This window comes from Cupressus sempervirens, chromosome 8 (genome assembly GCF_028749045.1).
Source record: "Cupressus sempervirens isolate cs-2001-9-10 chromosome 8, ASM2874904v1, whole genome shotgun sequence".
Taxonomy (NCBI): Eukaryota; Viridiplantae; Streptophyta; class Pinopsida; order Cupressales; family Cupressaceae; genus Cupressus; species Cupressus sempervirens.
In genome coordinates, this window is record NC_143125.1 from 300,703,422 (window position 1) to 300,720,089 (window position 16,668).

Here is a 16,668-nt window from a genome sequence, read left to right on the forward strand (position 1 = left end):
AAACACAATCGGCACAACATTCTCTCCTTCACTCTTCTTTGAAAATGTGGAATCAAGCCATTTTTTGGAAACAAACATTTGCTTCAAAGAAACCAAATTATCGAGAATGCTTTGCAATGTCAAGAAATCGTTGAAAATCTTGTGACGGCAGGCCTGACAATTTCTTTGCCATAAGTGTGCTCTCTCATTAGGCTAAGGACCCATGGGTGATTGTCTATGTATTTTGTCACCCGCTTTGCATCCTCCACAATTGGAGTGACCCACTCAAGTTTGCCCATGTCCTCCAAAAGAAGGTCAAGGACATGTGCTGCACATGGGGTCCAAGAGAGAGTGGGGTGCCTCTGCAGTAGGAGTTTTCCTGCCAATTGTAAAAGCAAATACTAATTAGTTTCAAACTTTTCAAAAATATCAAACTATTAAAAATTCTTCTTGTGAAATTCACAATGCACATGCAACATAAAATTACGGTTTACCTGCTGATACATATGCAGTAGCATTGTCTGTGATGATTTGCACCACATTTTCAATGCCAATCTCTAAGACCATGTTCTCCAACATCAATGCTAATGTCTGAGCATTTTTTACCTTGCTGGAGGCATCGATTGATTTTAAGAACACCACATTATCATTACAACAGGCCAAAAAATTAATTATGGTCCTACTCTTCCCATCAGTCCATCCGTCAGAAAGAATGGTGCAACCAAATTTTGTCCGTTCTTGTTTCAGTTCCTCAACAAATGCTTTGGCCCTCTCAACAACAGTTCCAATAAGCCTACAAAAACAAAATTTAGTTATGTCTTAGATTCTTAGTAATTTTAAATTGATTTAGACTTTAGTAATCAACATTCTAATTTCTAGATAAATTAATTAAAATTTAGAACTAAGTAAAAAGTTAAAAATTAAAAGGAAATCGAGTGTAACAAAATTATTCGCTTACCTGCCACCCAACACAAAACGAGAAGGGGACATGTACCCCTTTCCTGCAACTGTCAACCCTGTGGCCAAAGCCTCCCAATAGGGACTGTCAACAACACTAATAGGAAGGTTGTTGAAAACCCAGAAATCTGCTAGTGCATTGTCCACCTGGTCATGGACCTCCTTATTCCATCTAGTGGCCTCTAATGAAGGTTGTGCACTAGGTGTGTGCCTCGGCACAAAATAGCTCCCTATCCCAGAAGCACCTGCTGATCCTGATGGTGTGGAAGTGCTAGGAGGTGTAGGAGTGGGAGTGGGAGTGGGAGTGGAACTCGTGAACGAAAAATCACCCTGTTTGCGGACACGCGGCCCACGATAAGAGCCGGCCATGCTCTCAATGGCTGCCTCCTCCTGAACATCAACAAAACTGCCCTGGGTCTCTGCTATGGCTGCCCTGACATGCAATTTATTCCGCTCTCTTTGCAATTTTTTTTGCTCTCAAGTTGCGAGCAAGGCATTTGCAAACCTTTTTATTTCTTCTGTTGTACTCTCACAAGGATTCGTATCATGTTTTGAGATCCCTGCGATGTGATATTTGAACCGGTAAATGCCCCCGGATATTACTTTTTCACATCGAATGCAAATCACTTTGGTTGGTTCATCGGGTGCTTCATAGGCATATTTCCATGCTTGATCTCTCGCATTCTTTGGCTTGGTGCCAATGTAGCCTGAAGGGCATGGAGTCAATGGCCATTTGTCTGCCATTTAAAACTGCTGCGGGCTGCCTTATGCATACAAATTTAAAAAAAGAACTATAAATAAATTATAACAAGATCAAAGTTAATAGTGAAACGAAGAATTCAAGAAACATTCCAATAATAGCGCCAATAAATTGAAATCCAAATAACATTCAAACAAACTAGCTGCTAGGTTTTCAAATTGTTCAAAAAAGTGCAAATTTCTAACATAAATTCGATCTAGAATGGAAAAAAATGCAAATGAATGCATTTAATCTTGCTTACATTCATCAAATGCATTCCTAACTAATTAGGAATGTATTTTTATCCATTTACATGCAAGAAAAAAGAATACAATCTCTTGCAAAAATAAAAAACAAAGATTCAAATCACTTACCTAGTAACGAAGAAATCGAATCAAAAGGCCTTCAAATGCACTCGATTCCGCCTCTTGCTTGCCAAGAACTCCTCCTCTATCCTCTCCTCTCCAAAATTCCCTAAGCAATTTGAAAACCAAATGAAAAAAATATGTTTTTTCGTCACTTTATGTGACTGCTGGGCGTGGGCGATTTTTTTCCAAGAAATTGCGATTTTTAGGCGATTAATCGCCTATTAATCTGCGATTTTTTTGAAAAAATCTGCAAAAAAAATACAATTTTTGGGATGACTAAATCGCCGGCCCCAAAAAATCGCAATTTTTTCTAGTATCGCTGATTAATTGGCGATACTCACATCTATGCTCTTCACAATATCCTTGCCAAAGTTTTTTTGATCACTTTCGCCACCCAAATCAAAGAAACCTCCACTAGAGAAGACTGTTGCATGATCGATAGGAACATGCAAATGCCCAACCCAGTCGCCACCACAACCACTTTGTTGTACATGTTTATTAGATATGGCAGCCTTTCAAATTTAACATATCGGGTATACAAATACTTCGACGGATTAGATATCAAGCTCTAGGTAAGGTCTCCCATCGCCCCAACGATGATCATGTGCTTATCATTTATTGTAGAGATTATTCCAAATGCATGTTACCAATCTTACCTTCATGCTAGCATCTAGAGGCATTCATGTTGAAATCCACCTCCGCCTCCAGTGCTGACAAGGATGAATTGGTATTCTAGATCTAGCTCCATCAAAGAATGACAGATTTACCTTGTCTATCTTCTATTTGATGTCATCATTGTAGAGGCCACGACTGTTGCTGCCCAAATATCTCATTCACAGATTAACTTTATCCCTGAAGGATGTCTCCTTGGAGACTTGCATTCCTGCAATCTTGCCTTTCTTCTAAAGTGTGGTCTCACTCTTTGCGAGGTGCTTCGGTTCTTGGCAGAAATGTTTACATTTATGGTTGAGAGCATATATGCTGAGGGTTTGCTCTCCCTATGACAAAATTATCGTCGTGTTCATAAATATTATGGCATTTAATGTCATTCTGAAGCAATCATTCTATCTTGATCAATGGTTAAAGAATTGGTCCAAAGTGCCTGTTCAACTACCAAGACTCTAACTCTCACACGTCACAGTATATAGCCGACATAGGTGTCATTTGATTGGTGTGATGGGCCTAACTTGTTTGTTTGCTTCAACAATTAGTTTCTTATATATGTGTGCTTGTTCTAATCTATACGGTTGCCTTGCCTGTCGAATGGTAGGGGTTGATTGATTTTTGTGTCTTTGATCACGTATATATTGCTCTCTGCAATTGCTCAACGACTGTGTTGTTTTGTTCTCCATTGATCTTCCCTTCTACCAACCTTTGCAACGTTTCTGCCATGAGTAGTTTTTGTTCTTCTTCTCTGACCATGGTATCATTGAGTTGCGCTTGGCTTTTGGTTAGCGCCCTTAACAATTGCATGACTTCAGCCATAGGCTCTTGTGGTTCTCTAATTGAGTGAACTGAACAGTACCTCCTGATGTACACCCGCATGCACTATCTAATAGGTTGACAAAATCACCAGCTTTGATACCACTATAATGTTCTCGACAAATGATGGAGGGCACTAGGAAAAAGTCAGACTGCTCCTAAGGTACACTTCACCCTATCGAATTTAACTGCCTTGTTCTCATATGTACTTTCAAGTTTGTTGTATGGACCAAGGCCATATGTATGGCATTCATACGATTGCAACCAAGCTATGTACAAATGGCACTCCAATAACGAATAATCAATTTGAGTGTTATTCGACACTTTCACTTCCCTTTTATGTATGGCGGTAAAATGGTTTTTGTTGTTTGTATTTTCTGGTATACCTCTCGGTGTCCTCTGTATGATCCAATAGGCTCGACTACATGATACTAGCTTCCTGCATGTGGATGTGTTGGTGATGTGTAGGTGATTATGCAACTCACCTTCCTCATGCCACTTGATGGAACTCTAAAATTTGACAAAATTTAGAGTCCCAAATCCTATGCCAAATAAGTTTTTTGTATGAATGATGGAAAAAATACAATATGGGGGATGATGTGTTGAAGATTTGTTACTAGTTTGTAACATATATACAATAAATTTTTTGTATAGCAGCTTTAAGATTTTGGATTGAGCGCAACAATGTTGATTTTGAGGCTGCTACTCTAGCAGTGTGGGAAGATGAATTTGTTTCAGCTTCTCTTGATTTTGCTGCATTTTGGGTCAATGAATTACCTTATGCTATGTCTTTGAGTGGCTACTGGAATTTCTTTCTGGCTCCAAAGCCTGAAGAAGCCCCTCAGATGTTTTATGAGATCAGTTTTGATGACTCTACACGAGGAACCTTGCCAGTTCCATCAAATTGGCAAATGCATGGTCTTGATGTTCCAATATACACAAACACTGAGTATCTATTTTCGCTGAATCCACCATTCGTCAGGACCAATTCAGTAGTGACTATATGTAAGGAGTTTTGAATAGAAAAAGCATTTGGAAATGAGAACAATATAATCGATGCTCCAAGACGATGACATGTAAAGACAAAGTGATACACATGGGTGCGAAGACAATACAAAGCCCCAAGTTGAAGACATTGGCAATGACCCTAAAGGATTCAGTTTTATTTCAAAGCTCCAATAGTTTGAGCATATGCAACAAGACTAGCATCAGATATAAAAAGATGACAGCCGTGAGATTCAAAGCAGGGGGAACATGTCCTGTGTGACACGATATTTGTGGAAGACAAAGGAAAAAGTTTCGCGATAACCAAACATGGTGCCAGGAAGAACAATGCCAGAAGGACATGTGTGGAGATTAGACGGAAATCACTGTTGAAGGATTGGATGTTTACAATGTGCAAAATGGTCGATTCCTCATCCAGGGCAATGACTAATCGATCTGTTTCTGGAGCATGTCAGAATCCATGTAATGTCCTGGATAGCACGTGGGAGAATGTTTTCAAAAGTCGCTTGCTCAGGTTGAATCTAAACATAAGATAATGCTGCCATTGAAGCAGTATGATGTTCAAAATAAACTAGCAATTGTATTAAAGAAAGATAAATAAATTTGCTGCTTTGTATATTATCTTCAAAAGGCTCTGTTAATACAAAGTTGAAGACTCTATAACCAAGGAGTTCAAATTAAAATTTATTTTTAAGAAGACAATATCATTTAAATGTTAATAATCAAAAGACAAACTTTGGACTTGAAAAGTCACTTCCTTGATCAGATGAAGGTATAAAGGAGAGTTATTTCATTTTACAACAATCCAACATTCAATATTCTGAAAAAGACATCCATATTCTCTTAGGAGAAAGCATTTTATATTTATTTGTTGTACGGAGGGATAAGAAATATATTATGATTTTGTAATATAAATTCCATTATTTTATTTTAAAAATAAAATAAAAAAGTCTTTTGTTTATTTTTTAAAAAATGGCATGGAGATTTACAGTGCAAGTGAATTGTCCTTTGTAATTATTTTCTAGAATTCTTTATACAATTTAAATGTCGGATAAGTAGACATGATCATTTAGCATTTTAAATTTGATCATCGCAGATATTGTGAAATAAATAATTGTTTCCGTATCTGTGTCCAGTTTGTCTCCACAAGAGTAATTCACTTTGGACTAATTTAAGATTGCGTAATAATTGATCTGTCGCATCTTGATTATTTAATTGTTGGCAGTAAAGTGTGTAAAACATTATGAAGTTGTACGTGAAAATTCACTGAAGTTGACTCTATTGCCGGATGAGCAGAGGCATTGGTCTTTTTATTATTGAAGTCATAAAATCTATATATTCCTTCCTATAAGCATCAAATCCATTTTTAAAACCTTATACAAAGCATTCAGCTATTATCCAGCATCCAATTTCATTATGATTGAGTTCGAGGACTTTGCCAGTCGGAGAACTCTAGAAGTTTAATTTTGCTATAGAAAAGCCTTCAACCAGACAATCAGCATTTGAGGTAGAGGTTTATCCACCTGGGTGTAGTGGAGCCTGAAGTGCAGGGGAATCGAGAAGTATTCCCGTTTGTTGGCTAGGACTGATTGAGAAGTCCTATCGGAGAAGTGGTAGGCTCTTGGATTTCCAATTTGCGGTTTTGGGAACCAACACCACTGACCCTCTCAGTACAGTGTACCTCTGTTGTACAACAATCTTTCATACAGGGTCTGTATAGTGTATTATGATGCCATAAGTATGTTCTCGCACAAAATTAACTCGATCCCTTCATCTTTGAATTGCTCGACTACAAAATGTGGATGTGTACATTAATTTGCCAAGGAAGGAGATTTTATATTTCCGGAAATGAATACTCGCACATGCAAAGGAAACTCTCATTTAATAATGATAGGACTTAAGATTATAGTAGTTTTGGACAAGAACAAAGCAGAGTAGGGTGAGGAGCTACCCCCACCAAGTAGGGAGAATCTTTCACTTCTGAAATGGCATACAACTGAATTCCAATGGGAATTCACATACGATATTTTTTGCCAAATTCACATACCTACAACAATTAATCCAACCTTATATATGGCTTTGGGGAAACTTCCCAAATGATTACAAAACTTGCCAACATGGCCAAATTGTTACCGACAATAAAATAAAAAGGGCCCGAGAGATAAGAGTATTAGTTTTGGGGCCACACAAAATTATTAAATTAAATTATTTAATAATATCAGGGACATTACATTTAAAGTCATGTAGAGGGAGGATTAGATTATAGAAGGATTAGATTATAGAGACAAGTTGGAGGGTTGAAGTGACTGGGAGAAGAGGAATTACATATGAGGAATGATGTGCATGACTTGAGAATAAGAGGAACAACTAGAAGTTGCATCTTTTATCTTGTTTGTTGTGAGCAAGAACAAGCAGGTAGGTGAGCAATTGTTGCTAGCAACTGGTTTTCTGCCAAGTCCAAGGTTTTCTGGGATAAAAATCTTGTGTTTTGTTGCAATTTTATTTTCCAGTTAAAATGGTGTTCCAATCCTCTAATTATCTGTCAATAAAGATTTCCAAGTAGCACTGTTTTATAAATTTTTGGTTTGTTAAGAATATAGCTTCATTCAGATTGAAGCATTTGTATTTATTATGGTTATGAACATATATATGATAGTGATATTAATATAATAATATATTCAAATACACACACACACACACACAAATATATATTCATATTGTTAAATACTTTAATATCATTATGAAGACAAACCATATTAATATTATTTATATTCTAACATGAGTTGAGAAGGTAATCAGTGTTTTAAATGTATTGTTATCTGTTATGAGGAGTCACAATCTCATGAGAGGTTGTGACTCCTATGGCATTTGCCACGGGAAAGTCACACCCTCTCATGGTATTGTGACCCCTCCTCAAGATATATGTACATTGCTATTGGATGGCTGTTCAAACATATCAAATCAATCACAGTGGCATTTATGATATAAACGGCAGTCATCAGATTATATATTACTAACCATCTCTGCTTGCTGCAATACTAGGATCAGAAATAATCAAGATACTTCAAACATGTATACAAGGATCTGCAACTGTTCATCGGTTACTTAACATTACTGAATTGAGTTTTTCTCTAGAACAGATCCATAGTCTTTGCATGGTATTTAGAGCCTAACTAGAGGAAAATTCTAAAGACAAACTTATAATTTTTTTTGTACAAGGCTATTTTTTACCTCATTCAAAATGGTGAATGGAATCAAAGTAGAAGACAGATTGGAAGGGGCAGTAAGCTTTCCTTCCTTGAAAATTCGAATAATAGCATTACTTGAAGAACTCGAACTAGATTCTTTCATAGAAAAAGATATCAAAATGCCTGAAGAAGAATCAGAAAAAAACAACTTGGAAAAGACAAAACAATAAAGCTAAGAAAATTATAATTGATGCTATTTGGGATTATATACTTCCTTCCATAGCAAGTTTGAAAACAGCGTATGAAGTAATCAAAACTATAAAAGATACATTTGAAATAAACAATGCTAGCAGAAAACTGACATTAAAACATCAGAATCTGAATATAAAAATAAATAAAGGAGAGTTGATGACAACTTATTTCTTAAGAATCTCTGAAACAAGAGATCAACTTGCCACCATTGGAAATAATGCAGATGACAAAGAACTTACACTGATTTCTCTAAGAGGCTTACCTATATCATGGTAACCCTTCATTCAATTTGTAACTCGTCCCTCTCTTCCAAAACTTGCTCAACTCAAGAATGAGTGCATTCAAGAGGAGAACTGATTAATCTCTAGAGGAAACTGCATAAATCAGGGAGGGGAGATTCAAGCTTTACATACCAACAACAAAAGCAAAGGGAAGAAGAGGAAGTTCAAACCAAAAAGAGAAAATAATTCTAAATATCAAAAGGAAAGGGATCTATCCAAAGTTCAATGCTATCAATGTGATAAACTTGGTCACATTTGAAAATTCTGCCCAGAAAGAATGAAAAATCAAGCAAATATATCTGAATCTTTTGAAGTTGAAAATCCTCTTTTCTTTCTAGCTTTGTCAAGTGAATTAAACACAAGTAATAATACTTGGATAATTGATGGTGGAGAATCAAGACATATAACTAGATTTAGAAGTCAGTTTGAAACATTCAGAAGTATTGCACAAAAGAAGTTACAATTGGAGACAACTCTACTTATCTAGTAAAAGGAATTGAGACTTGCTCTTTACAAATTCTGACTGGAGAAACTCTGCAATTAAAAGATATGTTATTTGTACTAGGGATAAAAGAAACCTAATTTCCATTTTGGGTCTAGCTAATCAACAATATCGAGTCACCTTCAATGAGGATAAAGTATTACTATGGCCTAAAACCTCCAACATAAAGAATACCATCAGTATAGGCTCAAGAGATGGAAGCCTGTACAAATTAACCTTAAAAGAAAAACAAGCAGCTCTAGATCATGAAGTCCATAACTCAAATGATCTTTGGCACAGAAGATTAGGACATCTTGGCTTTAGTGCTCTTCCCACTATAGGGAAAATCACAACAGGTTTACCTAACCTCAAATTTGATGACATTAATATTTGTAAAGGGTGTGCTCTAGGAAAAAATAAGAAAGGATATTTTCCCTTAAGCAAACACAAGTCTAAAAATGCACTAGAACTTATACACACTGATCTGTGTGGACCCATGTTAACACCCTCTCTAGGGGGATTATTGTACTTCGTAACCTTCATTGATGATTACTCTAGGAAAACTTGGATATATTTTCTAAAACTTAAAGAATCTAATGAAGTTTTACAAAAATTCAATTAGTTTAAAGCTCTTGTGGAAAATCACACTAGAAAGAAAATAAAAACTTTAAGATCTAATAATGGAGGTGAATACACCTCTGTCATCTTCAAAGAATTCTGCATTTCTATTGGGATTAAGAGGGAGACTACAATACCGTATAATCCTGAACAAAATGAGGTTGTAGAAAGGAAAAATAGGAGTATTATAGAAGCAACAAAAGCCATGATTCATGATCAAAATCTATCTCTATCTTTCTAGGCTGAAGCAACAAATACAACAGTCTACATTCAAAACAGAAGTCCTCATGCAACACTAGAAAATATAACTCCCGAAGAAGCCTTCTCAAGAATCAAACCAAATCTTAGTCATCTAAGAATTTTCAGTTGTCTAGTCTACATTCACATTCCCAAAGAGAAAAGGTCTAAACTAGAACCTTCTGAAAAGAAAGACATTTGTTGGCTATAGTGAAACAACTAAGGGATTTAAGGTATACATTCTAGGGCAAAAGTCTGTTGAAATCACTAGGGATGTTCAATTTGATGAAGAGATCACTTTCAAAACATCTTTAAACAAAGAAGACGAGGAAATTAAAAATCAAAGGGAGTTTATCATAGAAGATGATTATAATACCGAGAATTAGAGGGAGAACATTATAGAAGATAATTCAACTGGAAATTTGAGAGTCTCTCCCAAGACAGACACACCTGCATCTAACACTAAAAATGATGAAGTTTTAAATCACAAGAGAAGACCACTATGGGCAAGGAAAATGATTGAAGAGAACAATGTGGAACTAGATGAAGTTTCTAGAGAAAATAAGAAAGCTAGAAATAAAAAATGTTATGTTGCCTTAGTAACAAAACTCACTAAAACATAACCAACTAATGTTGAGGAGGCCTTAAAATGTCAAGTGTGGAAAGATGCTATGGTAAAGGAATATCAATCCATTCTAAAAAATGATGTCTAGGATATTTTTCCTAGAGCTAAAGAAAAATTTGTGGTATCTTCAAAATGGCTGTTTAAGATCAAGTATGCTCTAGATGAAAGTATTGAAAAACACAAAGCAAGATTTGTTGCAAGGGGTTTTTCTCAAAAAGCCAGAATTGATTATGTTGCACGATACACTTTAGTATGGATGATAATTGCCATTGCTGCATCCAAAGGTTGGAAAATACATCAAATGGGTGTAAAGACAGCCTTCTTGAATGACATCGTTGAAGACGTATACATAGAACAACCTGAAGGATTTATGACACATGACCAAAAACTATACGTATGTAAACTAAAGAAATCACTCTATGGGTTGAAACAAGCTCCCAAGGCTTGGTATGAACGGATAGACAACTATCTTCTCAAATTGGGATATTCCAAAAATGAGGCTGATCCGAATATATATTTCAAATATCTAATGATGACATGTTGATACTTGTTCTTTATGTTAATGATTTGTTGATAACAAGTGCAAATCACCTTATAGCCAAATGCAAACAGGATCTTATAGCTGAATTTGAAATGAAGGATCTAGGCCTTCTACATTATTTTTTGGGTCTAGAAGTACAACAAAAGGAAAATTACATCTTGCTAAATCAAGAAAAGTATACTACAGGTATATTGACCAGATTTGGAATGATGGATTGTAAACCCTTATTTACTCCAATGGAAACTAATCTTCATAAACTTAAAATTGAAGCAACAAATTCAGAACCAGTAGATCCTACTCACTATTGGCAAATTGTTGGATCCATTATGTACTTAGTTAACAGTCGACCAGATATCTGCTTTGCAACAAATGTGTTAAGTCACTTCATGTGTGAACCCAAGAAGATTTGTCTTATGGCAGCCAAGCATATTCTAAGGTATCTTCGAGGAACAATTGAACTAGGGCTGAAGTATGAGAATTTTGAACTACAACTTCAAGGGTATACTAATTCAGATTGGGTAGGTAATTCTATTGATCACAAGAGTACAACTGGATGTTGCTTTAGCCTTGGATTAACAATGATATCTTGGTTCAGTAGAAAAGAGTTAGTAGTTGCTTAGAGTTCTACAGAAGTAGAATATATGGCAGCCTCCACAGGAACACGGGAAGCAGTATGGCTAAGTAAACTTTTATACGGACTATTTGGAAAATCACAGGAATCCACTACAATTGACTGTGACAATCAAAGTTGTATTAAATTATTGGCTAACCCAGTATTCATAACAAGTCCAAGCATATAGAAATTCCTTACCATTATATTAGGAATATGGTGGAAAGAAATTTTATCAAGCTGATGTACATCAGTACTGAAGAATAAAAGGCTGACATCTTCACCAAACCTCTTGCTAAGTTGAAATTTGAGTATTTTAGGAACAAACTTGGTATATCTAAATTGTAATTCAATATTATGTAAACTTTTTATTGAATATATAATAAAATCAATATTGCAATATTGTAGATGTGTTGTGTCAAGAAAGATGATGATCCTTCTTGTGGATAAAGTCACTATTGTAAGATGATGATCTTATCAATAGGTTGACTTGTTGTCATGTGTCTATAAATTTACATGATGACGGATGTATCTACATTTGGGTTGAAATTCCGAAATGTGTTGAATACCTTTATACTATGTTATCAGCAGGAATAGTGATAACGGTTGTATCATAACCAGTGAAAATGAATGGAATTCATTTCTTCAAATTGATACAAGTGCATTGGATGTTTTCAATCCTCTTTTCACTAAGAGGGAGTGTTAAGAATATAGCTTTTTTTGGATTGAAGCATTTGTATTTATTATGGTTATGAACATATATATGCTAGTGATATTAATATAATAATATATTCAAATACACACACACACACATATATATATAATATCATTAGAACAGATCCATAGTCTTTACAGTTTGCTTATTGGTACTTTTTCTTAGAGAAATTATATATTGTGGAAGAAAGATGTATTACAATCTCCTTAAATGACCCAGTGTTTTTGTTCCCTTCACCTCCAATAATTCTTTTCCCACTGTTGGAGACCAACTAGTTTATTTATAGTTTTTTGCTCTGCTTTGATCCTTTCTTCCGTTAGGGCTTGTTCCCATATCTTATATTGAAGTTTTCTAGCAATTTTCTTTGGCTTTACTTGCTTGAAGTTTTTTGCCAGTTTCCTTTATTCCTGATGCTGATATCACAGCCTTTGAGATTGAGGGCTTGATCCCATATTCTTGGACTCTATTTTTTCTAAATGTGGGGTTTGTGGACCACATATTTTCGTATATCTGTAAGGGCAATTTCTTCTTTAAGATGCCTTAACAGGATGGACTATCTGCAGATGCTAAATCATGAAAGTGTTTCTTTATAGTGTTATTTGAAGTGGTTCTCTAATGAGAAATCATAATTTTATTTAGCGTCTCAACTATCTATATGTTTCCTTCTGCCATTTTTGTCAAAATATCTCAGTTTTGGCTATTGTTTCTTGGTCCTTTCTGAAGAGCTCATGTAGTTGTAGGAGTTCCATATTTGTTTTGTTTAGTTTGATTTTGTTCAGATTTCATGCCAAATTTTCAGCACTATCTTATATCTTGATCTACATTTAACAAACCTTATTCAGAAATGTTCAACATGATGATTCTGATAAATGTACTTTTGCAGCATGCTGCAGATGAAAGAATTCGATTGGAACAACTCCGCAAAGAGGTATTCGTTTACCCACTTTTTTTTTTCATTTACCAAAAAAAATAATTTTGTTTTAATTTATGACAATTCAATGTGCAGGTTCTGGAAGCAGAGGAAAGGAAAAGAATTACTTTCCTAGAGTATGAAGAAGAACTGGTGCGTTCTACATTTGAATAATCCAACAATTTTCTTAGTAATTTTTATTATGCTCATTAAATGCCTGCTACAATTTCTGTGTCTTTACCTTGAATATTTTAACACAGTTCTGCTACCAATAAGATGCAAATTTTGTCTATATACTATGTTGCCTCATGTCATTGTTCTTCTGTAGGTGCTTCCTGCGGGTGGAGTGCAGCTACTTCAATGTTACAGCAGTCAAATAGAGAAATGGGGGTGGCGCTACAAGAAAGTTTATCACAAGGAAGGGCCCTTGAGAAGGTACTGAACTCATCTAACTATGGACTTGGAATTATGTCTATTACTGTAGCCACTTGCAAAGAAGGTATGCATTTTGTAGCATTAATACAAATAGGATCTGTCCTTTGAGAATTACTAGAATTTTAGAGGAAAGCAAATTTATATAATCTTTTCTGGTAGATATTGGACTTCAAAATACTAATTGCTAGTTGAATGTGCATCTATGTATATATACATATATGTTTATACACACTTGTCTGTGTGTGTGTATGAACTACAGATATTTACATGTAAAATATACAGACACACACATAAACATGCATGTGGATATATATGCATGTGTATATATGTTATGTATATTTTATACACATAATTCAATCATTTGCACAAGCACACTCATACATGTGCAGACACAAATTTAAGATGTACAGAAAAACAGATACAAAAGTAGTATAAACTGAAGAAATATACGTGTTTAATTTTTGCAAATGGAAATTGCAAAATCTGTAATTTTATGCTTGGCTTGTGTTGTAGGAAGGCACACCATCTGCATAGGAGCAGTTGTAAGGCCATTCTAACTGCGGTAATTTTCCATTTTTATTACCTTAGTTTAATCCTTGCATGAAAAGATTGTGGTAGTGAAATAATATTATGTTTCAAAGTTTTGATGGATGAGATACTGGAAACAATATCTGTCCAGCAAAACAATGCTGTAATTTAACAACAGTTTAAAGAATGTATGCAGATAACTTCTTTACTGAGAGTCAGAATTTTTCGGTTATTTTGTACTGTAAAATTTAGTGTTTGTTTTTTACTCTTGAGATATGTCATTCTAGTATGTATTATTTCATTCTCAGATATGCATTTGAAATTTGTCTATGACACATTCATATCATTTGAAATTAGTAAAATAATAAAATTCTATTTTTTGGTATAGAGAAAATCTGTTGTCACTGTGCTTTTTAAATTTAAGTCGTTCACCTGTTCTCTCTCTCTCTCTCTCTCTCTCTCTCTCTCATGAAATCATTTGGATATGGTGTTTTGTGTAAATTCCTAGTTAAGAATCCTAAATTGAAAAAATGTAAGGCTTGTGCTTTCATTTTGTTATCTTTGTGCGTTTGACAAGTTTGTATGAAATGGCATATTAGACATGGCAAGAATAAATTGTTATATAGTGTAATGTAATGTTCCTAAGATCTTTACATTCTATTTTAATATGAATATAGGAAAAGCAATGTGCAAAATCTTTAGACAGACTTCACATTGTGGGAAGAGGACATTATATACCAACCACAAAGGCAAGGTGTAATTATCTTAATATAAGCAATGTAATTAGTTTGGATAACAATTCCAATGGCATTATCCATATAATTATCAGGCTAACAATTCAAAAGATATCAAACTATCAAAGGATTCCTGGTTGGAAGATCTCTGCACTGTTGCCCAAATGCCATGACGAAGTTCCTCATCTCTCATGAAACCACAAATGTGAAATGGAAACTAGAAATTGAGACACATCCATCTACTAAACAAGCCTTCTTCTCCCTAGATAGTAATGTAGTAGAGTTTAGCATCTGCTAATTCTTGTGGTGTCCTTTTCTCCTTGCATAATCCTTAATGGCAGTTCCTCTAATGGATCCTCAAAATGCTCAGATGCATGTTAATATGTAGTCAATTCAAACTTACTATCTACATTGGCATCATTGCTAAGTCAATAAATGTTTTCTTGTTCTGTGGGGAAGTGGAACTCAATTGGATCATTGTTGGCTTAGAGTGTCTTCCTTCCTTTTCCGGACATGCATGTTATTTTCTCTCTCCAAGATCATTTTGCTTGTGTAACTGAAGATTGTCAGTTTTATTCTTGTCAAATTCTGCCAATAAATTTGAAAAAATACTTCTATCAACTGAATTTTCCTCAATGAGTCTACTGGAGGATTTTTCAATTGGGGGATTAATTCTTCCACTTCCTATTATATACACGAGAATACTTGTTCTTCTCATGCTTCATGTTGTTAATCTCCGTGATATTCTTCCTTTTGCCTCACAATATCTTGAATCTTTCAAATGATTTTATTGACTTCTTTTAAGTGTATATTTGCCATATTTTGTCTATTAACTAGTCAATCGAAACTCCTTAAAGGGTTTATAGAATTGACTTATTTATAAACCCTAAGTTCATTGAACATTAGAGATGCACGTTGTAACATATGTTAAAATGGTGGTAGGGACTCAATCATCTTCTCCTATGTTAAGAAACTCTTATTTGTTTCTCATTAGCAGGATTTCCATATTGCTTTGTCATGTTCATTGTTACTTTGGTGGCCTTTTTGTATTCCGCTTACCTAATTTTACAAACCCTCCCTTTTCTTTCCATATCCTTATCCCAATAGTCACCCCTCAAACTCTTAGGGAAGAAGAAGGTACTCACAAAGCTGACATAGTAGCTATGTGTTTGGCTCTTGCCAATGCTAGCACTCCTCTCACTGTCACAAACTAAGTATTCTACACCCTGCTTCCTTTTATTGACATTCCTCCAACAAATGGGCTGGTAAATATTGTCTTTGATGGTCTTCCCACAGACGAAAATACCAATTCAACAAGCAACATCATAATAATGAGAATTAGCACTTGAGTCCCTTTTATTCCATTCTATTCTTGTGAGAGCTCAAACCCTTTCTTGACCAATGTGGGTTAAAAGATATATTCCTGCTTTTAATTTTCTCACTTAAAACTCTGAAGTTAGTGCACAAATAATTCTTTTAAAATTATTTGTTCACTTGGCCTCATCTATGATAACTTGACCCTTCTCTTAAGTGACAAGTTATAATATAAAATTATATTTTAACTTAGTAATATAAGCTCAAAACTCTTATATTACATAAATATTAATATCTCCATTATTACTCATTATTAATGCACGTTGTTTGAAGTGGGAGCTGATATGATCAAGCTACATACGACCATACCCTATTTCTAAAAATAGCAAGGGTCCATCTTTGAGCCTCTTAAAACTTACTATAAATAAGAAAATGTGCTATACATAACAATTATTGTATACTAAATCCTGGAGACCTCAAATGAAAGCCAAACCTCCAAAACTCTGACCACAAAAGAAGATGCATCCCTCATAGGTTCCCCTAACCAACCTCATTAGCCTAAGAAGGTTAGTGATAGGATAATCTACTCTATTGATTGATGCCACTAGAAGCGAACATTGCCGTCCACCCTCCCTAAAATTGCTTGTCCTCAAATAATCTCAACTTAGG

General features: G+C 35.0%; 1 protein-coding gene across 4 annotated transcripts in view; it reads left to right on the top strand.

The window, feature by feature from the left end:
* MLH3 (MUTL protein homolog 3) overlaps positions 1 to 16,668 on the top strand; it is a 229,839-nt gene that overhangs the window by 195,625 nt on the left and 17,546 nt on the right. For 3 of the 4 annotated variants that reach the window (XM_089797504.1, XM_089797502.1, XM_089797503.1), the window contains exons 18-21: positions 12,962 to 13,006; positions 13,085 to 13,141; positions 13,317 to 13,423; positions 13,937 to 13,985. In XM_089797504.1, coding sequence (XP_089653630.1) covers positions 12,962 to 13,006; positions 13,085 to 13,141; positions 13,317 to 13,423; positions 13,937 to 13,985 — 258 coding nt within the window. Of the gene's footprint in view, positions 1 to 12,961; positions 13,007 to 13,084; positions 13,142 to 13,316; positions 13,424 to 13,936; positions 13,986 to 16,668 lie in introns of those variants that run through there. The other variant, XR_016355484.1, reaches the window with a different exon arrangement.